The sequence below is a fragment of the Gobio gobio genome (assembly GCF_949357685.1).
Source record: "Gobio gobio genome assembly, chromosome: 15".
Classification (NCBI taxonomy): domain Eukaryota; kingdom Metazoa; phylum Chordata; class Actinopteri; order Cypriniformes; family Gobionidae; genus Gobio; species Gobio gobio.
The window spans coordinates 40024895-40037434 of record NC_137108.1 but is presented as its reverse complement, the minus strand read 5'-3'; the positions used below and the strand labels follow the sequence as shown (position 1 = coordinate 40037434).

Sequence of the window (12540 nt, the reverse complement as noted above, 5' to 3'; positions counted from 1 at the left end):
ATTTAAACCAGCTTGTGTCTTCTGCTGGTTAGATCAGCATTAAAGCACTATATCAACTGTTAAATAACAGATAAGATTAAAATAATATCAGATTTGTCTTATTTTAAATAAACACAAAAACAGAGATGAAAAATAAACTTAAGAAATTTACTTTAGCTGTGGTTAAATACATTTTAAATGACCTTTCAAAGATTTTTTTAATGTTAGAGCATTTTTTTCTCTCTAAATAATGTTGATATGGCAACTAGTAAATACGAAAAATGTAAACCATGTGTGTTACAGACCCCACGTTAGGTTGTGCCCCGGCCTACACATATTCAAGAGGAAACTAAACATGGCCACACATTTTAAATTAACACTAGATAATACTGTAACTGTTTTGGGTCCCTGCTCTTATGGTGTCACATCACACCCATAGAAATAGAAGGTGGGTAGAAAGGTCAATCCCATAAAACAGAAATTTTGAATGGGCGGGGCTTAGTGATCCAGAAGCTGTATTTTATTCGGGTGGTGAGTAATACATTTTTTTATTTGAAATTTGTACGTGTATATTCAATTCACTCACTGTTATACTTAATTATTAATTATTATCTAGATCGCTGCCGCCGAAGCTGCGCGTTCGTTGTGTTATCACGTGATTTCTGTTATTTTTCAAGGTGCTGATCTAGCTGGACCAATCACAGACGTTTTTGATTAAGCTTTGAGAATTTCAAAAAAAAAAAAAAAAACTTTATATAGATTTTTACGGTGTGTTTTGCTTGGTATGTTAGATTTTAATTATTATACTTCATATATTTTAAAATAGTATGTTTTTTTTAGCATAAATATTTCCAAGAAGACGAAAAACGTCCAGGGTTTTGAATGCAGCTCACTGGAAGCTTCGGCCTTTGGGCCTTCACGCGCACCCTAGTGGACGGAAACCAAACCAATAGAAACATCACCAATGTCTGTGTGGTGATGGTCACACCCGTGTTGAAGTTTACTTGCTTCTCTTGTCTCAACCATTGGTCCCATGTGAGCAGCTTTAAATAAATATTATCTTATTTTATTTGTAAAGTTCCTTATATATTAGATAAATATACCAGAATGCCTCACACTGTCGTTACTACAACCACAACAACAACGTCCAACGCGGGCGCGGATGGAGGATTTTGCAACATCGCTTATGCGCGTTCATTTCAAGGATTACTGAAAATCGGCCAAGTGGTAAGTTATACTTACATCACATTTATTTTATGAAGTAAACGTAGGCGAATGCACAGAAACCTTTTAGAAAGATACATGGTTAAAGAGATGGAAACTAACTGACTGTTTTACACCACCACTGTGCTTCATTGACCGATTAACGGAACTTTCCACGGAACTTTCCATGAATACTTTTGCTTATGTTCGAATCATTCACGATACAGTAATCAGTGGATTTATTTACACTAGCACAGCTAATTTATTTAAATATTTCTAATTGGTGCAAAGTAAGTTAGACCAGAAGTACCAAACGTACCGTGGTATTACCATGTTTTTTTGTTTATTACATGTATCATGTTATTATAATGTATGTTTATGGGCAGACCCATGTTTTTTTAAAGAAAAAAAAATCCCAAAAGTACCATGGACTTACTTGAAAAGGTTGGATTAAATACCATGCTTTCATTCAATAGTATGATGTATAACATATCACTATTATGGTACTGCAACATGTGGGGCCTCAGTGAAAAGAAAGGGCCCACAACAAAACCCACCAAAACCATAGATTTTATATTTATCATTCTTCAGGAATTTGTGAGACAATATAACAGTTTTACCACTATTCACACTTGACTTAACGAAAAAAATATTCGTTATCTAAATTAATTTAGTCTTTATTAACTACTTAACCAGCAGTTGTGTTTTGTGTTCAAGAGTTTGGGTTAGTGTGTGTGTGTGTGTGTGTAGTAAGTGATTTCAGGCAGTGATAATATGTTGAGACACACACCCCGGATGCTAAGGAACAGCCGGCTGCTAAAATGGTTGCAGTGATGAGAGAGATTTCGAGAAATTTGCACTGCGACCTGTGGGACCGAAAACCGAGGTCCCCCAACACGAAACTAAAGATTTTAAGTTCACCATTCTTTTACACTCTTTTCGTTCAACAGGAAACAACGGTGTTCTCAGGAAAATAAACTTTTTTATAGTTTGCATAAATTATTCAACTTTCTATGCAAGAGCAATTCGTGAGTGGAAACACATCATATTTTAAGCTTAAACAGTAACACAGCACAAAACAAATATGATTGCAAAACCTGTGTTGGGTGTAATATATTCTAATTACTGTAAATTAATTACGTTTCCCAAAAACTTCGGTCAGTTCAAGAATAATATATGTAATTTTATGTTATTTATTTGAAAAAATTAAAAGTGCAGTTTCATGTTCAAGTAATGCAATACATTTTAGAGAGAGTAAATAGTACAGTAATGTAATTACACTGTTAGTTGCTAGTAATTCATTAATTACATTTTAATAAAAACTATTTAACTTGCCCAACACTGTGTATTGTTGTTTTTGATGTTTTTTTTATTTTTTCTTCTTCAGATTTGTTTATGATTTCGAATGAGTAAGGTATTTATTATTGTGTTAAAAGGCAGAAATAGGTAGCCTGGATGCCCACAACATTTGATTTTGGGAAGTTCGATCTGGATCCGTTGTGGAGCAATTATGCTGAAATAGGACAATAATTCATAAAAAGTGTTTTTTAGCATTAAAAAAATTAATAAATAAGACTTAAACTTAAAATATCAGACACTTACACATAAAACATTATTTATATTGGTCACTACTTCTAATACCTATAAAGAAAATAACAGAAACTTCATTATTCCTTTTTATCTAAGGACATATCTGGTTGAGATCTTATTTAAGTTAATCCCAGTGGCCGGTTGCATACACATTATGTTAAGACAGTGTCTTAAGTTCTTGTATGACCCACAAGCAATTAGGCCAATCTATGTTTTTATGTAAATTATTAAAAAAAACTCTGAACAGTCTTAAAGAAAAAAAAAAGTGATGTCTAAATTGTAAGACTAGTCTTCAACCAGCCACTGGTTTAACTGAGCAAAAGCATTGCTACCTTGTTCTGTGGTAAGTGTAATAAGATTAGTGTTTGTCTGTTAAGGGCACAAGGGATTTTGAAATGAAATTGACCTCATCTAATTTTGTTTTGACCAGGTGACCCTTCTGATTGCTTTCCTTTGCGTGCACTGTGAGCAGTGGCGCTACGAACAATCTGCCTTTCGCTACTTTGAGGTGGTCACTGCATGGTTTCTCATCGTCTTCTTCTTCTTCTTCCTCATGTATTTGTTTCGACTTCAAAGGAAAATCACATGCATCAACTGGACATTAACGGCAAGTCGGCACAGTTCACATTTCACTTACGTATCTGCGAACTGATGATCATGGCATTAAGTGTTCATTAGGTAGAACGTTTATGCAACTCTAATGAACTCGTAATTGCTTTCGCAGGAGTTTTTACATTACGCTGTAGGAGGAATCCTGGTCTTTATCGCCTCTATTGTTGTAGCTGTGAAGAGTTATGGGATCTCATCTTTCATCGCTGGATCTGTGAGTGCCCTTTTGTGCTTGCAATATGTACAGTACTTGCTGCTGATTGGTCAGGGAAATGCACAAAGACTTCTTGTTTAGGGGAGAGGAAGCAGGAAATGCGTATCTGCAATGTTGCATGTCCTGTTACTAGACAGGGCGTGTGCAAGGTCTTTTAAGCATCACAATTACATTAAATTGTTTTTTTTTACCCCTGGTATTAAGATGCATTTTGGTCAATCGGATCAAAAGTGGGCGACGCTAAATAAACGGTGCAAACGGGGTCTAAAACGTTTTGAGCTTGTCCACTTTCAATCACTTCCAGAGGCTGTCAAAAACGCATCCGACCAGAATGTTTTCAAAAAGCCTGAAAAGACCGCCTACTCTCCACCATCTGACTTAATGCGTAAACATTATGGGAAGCGCACTACCCAGACGGAATTTAAACTTTGTCACCTGATGACCCAAGTTTGGTTTGAAGATGAAAAACAAATTAAGCACAATGTTCTCTCACCATTCCTGATTTCTAACACGCACTCACAGCGTTGTCTTAAGTCTTAAGGCCCGTCCCGGTGTGTACAGTCTTAAGGCCTGTACACACCGGGACGAATATCGCACACGCTTATTGCCAGCGTTTTTTGTGGCGTTTTTCGGCGCGTCTTGAGTGTTCACCAAGCGGCAACCTCACGCAGTTTCTCTTGAAGCCAATACGGAAGTGACATATACTGCAATTCATCGACTGGCCACTAGGGACAGGCTCCAGAAGGGAGCAGAATCTCATTGAGCCCCATGTTAAAATGTCCAACTTTACAGCAGAATAAAACATGTTTACAGCCTGGTAAAAATTGTGGTTTTGGTCTATGCATCTAATTTTGCCCTTCATGACAACTGTGAGGGGGGTGAATTTTTTTTATAACTCATTCGTTTACATTATATAAAGCCTTAAAGTTCTGCATAATTGGCCACTTCGAGTGACAGATGGATAGCCATTAATCTGCTGTCTGTTAGTCATCGCGTCACTTCAGCTCCGCCCACGTCCCGCCTTTTTGCCCATTTTCTGTTATCCGGGAGTGACGCGCGATGACGTGCTGCCAAGATGACAACGGCCAGCTTGTCCCTACTTTACGCTTCAAAACTGCTCATCAGAATCCTATGGGTGACGTCACGGACACTACGTCCATATTTTTTTTACAGTCTATGGTGTTCACACCCAAGCGATTTTCACTGGTGATGCGCCGAGTGAACATGCAAACTCAGTAGATAGCGCTCCCGGTACACAAGGTGGTGCTGCAGCACTTAACGCTTCTGACACTCGCTTGTCACACAGAAGAAGAAGAGAGACAGTATTTAAGCGCTTACCAAAACCATAGTCATATTATGTCTATGGCCAAAACCATTCACACACTTTTTGCTAACTGGCAAGCAGCATTAGCAGCTCATCTTCTTCTTTGTCTACTTACTACTTCTTCGTCGTATCAATGTTTGCTCGGCAAGACCGTTTTGTGCTTGAGCGCCACCAAGTCATGTTTTACTGTCACTTCAGCAGCTCCAGGCACATGAACAAAAGCGCTGATCTCATTGGTCGGCCAGTTTTTAACGCGCTGCGTCAAAATTAAAAACGAACCTGAGGCGTTTTTTTTAAAATGACGCTTTTACGCCTGCCGTTTTGCACGTCGGTGTACACACTCGCATTGGCGCCCTTTGTTTAGTCACAAGGCGTTAAACGTCTGCGATAAATGCACGCAAAAGTCATCCCGGTGTGAACAGGCCTTTACGGCTGTCAGAGCAGAAACAAACTGATTAAAAGAAAGAATCGATTCGGAACTAGCTGAAATGGTGCAGTCTCACTTCCTGCATGAACATTTGGGTGGCATTATGCAAATATTTCCACCCAGTGACGTAGGTCGGTGAGGGAGGATTCAATCGAGATATTTTAGCTAGGTCTGAATCTGCCTTCTCTTTTAGATAGAATAAATCTTTTGGTGAGAGACTTTGAGCTTTGTAATTTTGCAGATCTTATACATGCACAAACAGCTACATAACACACTAAAGAAAAAGGACAACATGAAAAGGCATCATATGACCAGGGGTGCCACTAAGGGGGGTAAAGTTAGGACGATTTTATTAGTAGTAACTAGGGATGCACCGAATCCAGATTTTTGGGGCTCGGCCGATTACCGAATCCACTGGTTAAGTTTCTGCCGAATTCAAATACCAAATCCTACTCCCATTCTCAGTCCATTATCACAGTAAACACTAGCCTGACGTCGTCATACTCAATTCTAGTCAGAATATGAGTCTGAGACCGCTCCGTTGGGCTGTGATTATGGGGCGTGTTTCAACCGAACCAGGAAAGATCTCAATTGGATAGACCTACAACCAATCAGAGCAACGGAGCGACGCACAACGTTAGTTGTCAAATGTCAACAGAACTCAACTGCACTGTGTTGCCATGTCCGCGGGTTGAAGCGACCCCAATTATGTGATATACAAACCCAGGAATGCGATTTTTAGCTGCCAGCCCTGCCAAAATAACACATATTTTACCCCCCAAATGCCTTTTTTTTCCCGGAGAACCCCCCCTGGAAAGCTATTGGGCTTGTTTTTGGCTAGTTTTGAGGAACGTTAGCAATTGGGCGGGTTTTGTTGTAAAAACTTGACAACCCTGTCTGCACGCACGCTGGAATAAGTAGCCTAACGTTAGAAGAACAAGATTAGTGTAAACGATTTTTGCCGGTGTTGTAAAAAAATAATTTAAGGATACACAGAGTACTTACCAACACGATCATCATTTCTGAGAGAAATAGTAAAGGTGAATGCATATACGAACAAGTTCTCCGTTTAGGATTAGAACAAACTCAACCCAAGCGGCTTTTGATGACGTGGATGATTACGTTACTGTTGATCATCTGTCCATCATCGTCTAAAGCCCGCCCTGACAATTTCATTGGTCCGAACAGTTTCTGTTCGGGCATAATTACTTCTCTACCGATCAATTCCAGACCGAACTGCCCGAGTAAAAATGTTGTGGGCGGGGCTAAGTTCGGCTGGCATTCAGGCTAAGTAAACACATTAATGAAGTAAACAACGTCCACAGCAGTTTTAATTTAATTTAATTTGAATTAAGAACAGGCAACATTATGCCAGGATGACTGTCCTTCCTTTGCCCGTACCTGAAGTTGCTGCATTTTGGCTGCTGTCTGTAGATTCCCTCATGCACAACTCATATTCTCTTGGATGTTTCGTACTCAAATGTTTTAACAGCGGCTGTTGTTTAGGGTCCTTGCCACCATGAGACAAATCGGCATTGCAAATTGAACATGTTGCTCGACTTGAATCCCCTTCTTTTGACTGAAAGTACTGCCAAACAACACGTTTTCTGTTCACGAGTTCCATTTTCACTTTCTCACAGCCTACTGCATTTGAACGGTCCACCTAGTAAACACCTTCCCGTAATCAACGGCGGCGTCATACGTTCGACCAGCGGAGCGTGCATAGTGCAAGTCTTGGGTTCGGTTCGGTGGGAAAAATTCTAAGGTTCGGCAGAAACCGAACCCCGTCAAAAAGCCTAATATTCGTCCGAATCCGAATCCTGGATTCGGTGCATCCCTAGTAGTAACAGTTAGCCTGGATGCCAGCCGAACGTAGCCCCGCCCACAACATTTTTACTCGGGCAGTTCGGTCTGGACTTGCTCCATAGAGAAGTAATTATGCCCGAACAGAAACTGTTCGGACCAATGAAATTGTCAGGGCGGGCTTTAGACGATGATGGACAGATGATAAACGTAACGTAATCATCCATGTCATCAAACGCGCTTGGGTGAATTTGTTCTAATTCTAAACGGAGAACTTGTTCGTATATGCATTCACCTTTACTATTTCTCTCAGAAATGATGATCGTGTTGGTAAGTACTCTGTGTATCCTTAAATTCTTTTTTTTACAACACCGGGAAAGATCGTTTACAATAATCTTTTTCTTCTAACGTTAGGCTACTTATTCCAGCGTGCGTGCAGACAGGGTTGCCAAGTTTTTACAACAAAACCCGCCCAATTGCTAACGTTCCTCAAAACTAGCCAAAAAAAAGCTCAATAGCTTTCCTGGGGGGTTCTCCGGGAAAAAAAGGCATTTGGGGGGTAAAATATGTGTTATTTTGGCAGGGCTGCCTGCTAAAATTCGCATTCCTGGGTCTGTATAATCACATAATTGGGGTCGCTTCAACCCGCGGACATGGAAAAACCTGCGGACTTGGCATTGGCAACACCGTGTGCAGTTGAGTTCTGTTGACATTTGACAACTAACGCTATGCGTTGCTCTGATTGGTTGTAGGTCTATCCAATTGAGGTCTTTCCTGGTTCGGTTGAAACACACGCCCCATAATCACAGCCCAACGGAGCAGTATCAGACTCATATTCTGACTAGAATTGAGTATGACGATGTCAGGCTAAGTAACAGTACTAGTAGTAATCACTGTAAAAAAAAAATCAGGTCTCCAATTGAAAATTTTCTAGTGACTGATCACATCTAATTTTTTTTAGTTGGCCAAATTGAATTTCTGTGAATTAAATTGCATCAATTCACAGAAATTCAATTTTGCCAACTGAAAAATTTAGATGTGATCGCCTGATCGGTCACTAGAAAATTTTCAATTGGACACCTGATTTTTTTTACAATGATGTAATGGAAATTATAAATGTATAATCTACCAAAGAGTAACAAATAAAACTAAATTACGGCTTCTGTATTTCCGACTAAATTATCCCCCCTCCCCCATTCACTGCATGATTCTGTCCCGTCCTACGTAGCCTAGAGTCACTGAGTGAGATCAGATGGTAAACTGTCCAATTAAAGATGTCTTTGAGTTCGATGAAGAAGTATAAGTCCGGTCATCAAAACCGAAAAGAGAGGTTACAGAGGGAAGAGAGAGAGAAAAGTCGGTGCGTCAAGTATTTTGCTTCATTATTGTGTACGCGAGCCAGAAAGATGTTCAAGGAGACGAAGACAGAGAAGCGCATCCTGTTGTTTTCTTTAGTTGGCATGACATTTTGTAGTCATTTTTGATGTACACAAATAAAAAATTGACACTTTACCATTTGAATGATGTACTCTTCTGTTTGAGTATTAAATATATATTCTGTATAAATCCAAGTGCATATGTCAGTTCTAGCACTGCCAATTTGACATCGCAGCCTGTTCTTGATCAAAATAAAATAGTTAACTGAACATTTAAAAAGTTCTGCGGGATGTTCACAGCTGCTGAGCTCGCGAATTCCAGCGTGACGCTTCAGTTACCGGACCCCTTTAAAACCGACGCCATTGTTACTGTTCGGAAAAAAACCTGTGTACAAGTGCTGAGGAAGCCACCAGAGCAGAAATGTAGATAAGGTAATGAGCGTTTCCGACACAAGCGGTACCACCAATCACAACAGCCATCTGACCAATCAGAGCGGCCATCAGAGCAGGGTAGGCTCTCAGAAAGGAAGGGTTTAGAGAGACCGAATCCTTTATTGAACTGCTTCAGACACTGTGCATATTATGAGAAAATGAAACTGTTTTTGACCTTGGATGCATGTGAACCTATTGTAAGAGACATCCAAAAGGGATTAAATTACAAAATTAGGAACTTTTAAAATAGCATAATAGGAGCACTTTAATATGTTACTAATCCCTTTTTTTTTTTACATAAACACAGGTGTTTGGCTTTATGGCTACTTTTCTTATTGCATTCAGCATATGGACTTCTTATAAGGTCACATGTGGCTCGCAACCAACTGGTGAGTTCAACCCTGTTTTAATAGTGTCATTTGTGAAATATGAAATCTGTGAACTGTTGAATTGATTTGCATAATCTCCTGCTCTCTTGAAGGTGCCGTGGTGTAACCAGAAGGAACAAACTGTCCTATCAGCTGAAAAATCCTCAATTTGTTCTAGATGGATGATGAGTCCTTTGAGGGCCTGGAAGGGAAATTTTTTAATGTTTTGTAACATGAGTCGAAACTTCAATGCCTCAATGGACTTAATTGTCTCTTATCTCAGCATGCGCAGCAGCTGGGATCAACTCTTTTAGCAGTAGGAATGGATTCGTTTTGGTGTTTATTTGCTAAATCTAAAAGGGGCCATTTATGCACAAGAATGTTTACATTATTTATTTGACAGTATTCCATGTGATGCAGATTTGATTCAGCGCCTGCCATCAAATAATATTTAGGCTCAAGTGAAGTGTTCATGAAGGATTGAAGCTGACCCACAGTATTATTATCATTACAAGAGTAGAAGTGTATTTTTACTTTTCACAGTGTCTCTATATATGATATTATATTATGCAACACAACTGTAACGTTTGAAGACTGTATTTCTGGCTTTCTAAATGCAAGTCCTAGTTTTGTACACTGTGTGATAAAAAATGGAAAAAGTCTCCTAGTGTTGTGTATGTTGTCTTGCTTGCTCAAAACAGGTGGTAATACAGTAGATATGATAGAATTTGCATTCGTTGCATGGTTATAACACATGAAAAGCCAAGAACATGTCATATTTTAATTTAAAAAGAAATAATATTTTGCATAAAATTAAGATTTTTTTTGCATTGTGACATTTTATTTCTTTTTTTTACAACAAACAAATCTCCCTAATTCTCATTAACATGAGACAAAAATGTGAATTTAATTGTAAAGTTTTTATACTTGATTATACATCATAATATTGGCTGTATTTAAAATCTCTTGTATTACAGAGTCTGGAAGCATTACAGTAATGAGAATTAGGGAAGTTGTATTCAAATAATGTCATTATGGTCATAAAATTTTTTCATTTTCTTTATTATTCTTTATTTAAATTTTATTTTATTTTGGGATGAATATGACCTGGCCAAGTTTTTGTTAGAGCTATTATCCTATTACTTATTTAGTCAGTGTGAGTTTATAGCGAAATTATATGGTTTATTTGGGAATGCTACCCATTTAAATGCAGCAGAACGTCTTATGAAGAGTGACTCATATCCTGCTATCTACTCATGGTTACAGTAAGTGGGTGTTGCTGGGCAAGAGATACGAGGAAATCCTGACCCCAATCAGGGAAATGCCTTGAAAAGTGAAAGAAGAAAATTCTAACATGTGCTAGATCGTGGTTTGTTGCAAGTCTGCTGTAATGTGGAAGGGAAGCTATGAGGAAATAAATTCCTATAGGGAAGATTATGCTATATTTATGAAGGGTGTGGAAGGAGTGAATTGGACAGATCTGCCAACCTAGAGAGATTCCATCTTAGTATTCCAGCTAATTTGGAAACATGAGTCACGCCGTAACTCCTCTTTAAGTTTCTGTTTAGAGAACAGTGAAAGAAGCTCTCCCATTGGTTAAAGTAAACTATCGTGGTTCTTTGGTAACTGAGTGTTCACAGTCACGACATTTAAATGCATAAACAACCCGGATAAAGGGGGGAATGGGTGGGGTGTAATTGAGGAAGAAATGTTGGCCCTACTGTATTTCTCACAGTGGTGGTGGGTCATAGCTACTTTACAGAAGTGAAAGAGTTAAGCAAGCACAAACTCTGAATGACCCACAAAATGTGGTCTACTGATGTTGGAAACATACTAATCTTGATATATACCCCTACAACCTACATACTTAAACATACTTAGAATTAAATATTCTATTTTGTGTGTGTGTGTGTGTGTGTGTGTGTGTGTGTGTGTGTGTGTGTGTGTGTGTGTGTGTGTGTGTGTGTGTGTGTGTGTGTGTGTCTGGTTCAGGTATTCCCTATTCCCTATACACTCAAAACAATTATTCAGGCCCTTCATAGATATGACCCATTTAAATTCTGTTTACTTTACTTTAACATATTTTGTCACAACTTAATTTAATTGTGTTCAATCGACCTATTATATTTAAAACTGAAGTTTACTTAATTAAGTTGTGTTAAAATTACATGAAATATTTGTGTTGATATAACTAACTGTGCAGTGGATCTGTAGTTCCCTGCATGCTCTCCATTAGGAGAGTAATTTTAGGGATCAAAGTGTTATTTTAAAAAGGGAAAGATGTTGTTAGTTAATGTTAGTGATTAATGTTCAGTTATGTTGGATATCTAGAGGAGTTTATGTAATGTATTTTAATTTTGTGGTTACCATTGTGCTGAAGAGTGGCGCCTGTGCTTGGGCACTCAGTGATCTATGCTAATGTCAGTATTATATTTACATTATATACATTGTGTATGATGATGAATGAAACTGCTTATAATTGATTTTCCTATTAAATGTTTTAATTTAAGTTTAACAAGTATAAAAAAGTCATGTTATAAGTATATAAATATCATGTAAACTGTATTTGATAAAATTGAGTTGGACTAACTCAATTACATTTCATTGCATGAATTAGTTTTTAATGAGTTGGGGCTACACATATTTATTGAATGGAAAACCTGCCCTCAATTAAATTGAGTTTGTCCAATGAGTTATTTTTTTGATTGTACCGATTCTAGAAATCTTTGGTCTTGTGGGGACATTGTTTGGTCCCCATGAGGAAAACAGCATAAAAATCATACTGAATATGTTTTAATTACAATAATAGAAAAAATAGTACTAAATTAAATGTATGGTTAGGGGATATAATATATAGGCTGCAGTTTGTAAATCATTAGTCCCCACTCTTCACTTGTGAAATATGACAACCGACTGGTGAGGACATTTTACATTTAATCACAAGTTAAAAAGGCTTATATATTGGACAAAACATGTTTTTTATTTATTTAAATACAGTGTTTTGTACATGTTTCTGTTATGGGTACGTTTTTTGGTCTCCATGAGGAAAACAGCTTACAAATCATACTAAGAGATGTTTTTATTTATTTATTTTTTTTAATGTAAAAGTGCAGAATATTTTCTGTGATCGGTAGGTGTTTAGGGGATTGAATATACGGGTTTGATAAAATCATCATGTCTACTATGGAAAGATTCCCGATAAAACATGAAAACAC

At 37.9% G+C, this 12540-nt stretch overlaps 1 protein-coding gene across 1 annotated transcript; it reads left to right on the top strand.

Moving 5' to 3' along the window:
* Positions 1-927: 927 nt before the first annotated feature.
* Positions 928-10154, top strand: cmtm7 (CKLF-like MARVEL transmembrane domain containing 7). Its single transcript, XM_079836800.1, has 5 exons — positions 928-1206; positions 3203-3379; positions 3497-3595; positions 9265-9346; positions 9439-10154. Exons 1-5 carry the CDS (start codon positions 1087-1089, stop codon positions 9450-9452), a joined length of 492 nt encoding a protein of 163 aa, XP_079692926.1. The 5' UTR covers positions 928-1086; the 3' UTR covers positions 9453-10154.
* Positions 10155-12540: the final 2386 nt, after the last annotated feature.

Bases quoted from the DNA above. Each gene is read 5' to 3' on its own strand.
- cmtm7 (XM_079836800.1), top strand. From the start codon at position 1,087: ATGCCTCACACTGTCGTTACTACAACCACAACAACAACGTCCAACGCG. The intron at 1,207-3,202 runs GTAAGTTATACT...TGTTTTGACCAG, and splicing joins TACTGAAAATCGGCCAAGTG to GTGACCCTTCTGATTGCTTT. The intron at 3,596-9,264 runs GTGAGTGCCCTT...ACATAAACACAG, and splicing joins CATCTTTCATCGCTGGATCT to GTGTTTGGCTTTATGGCTAC.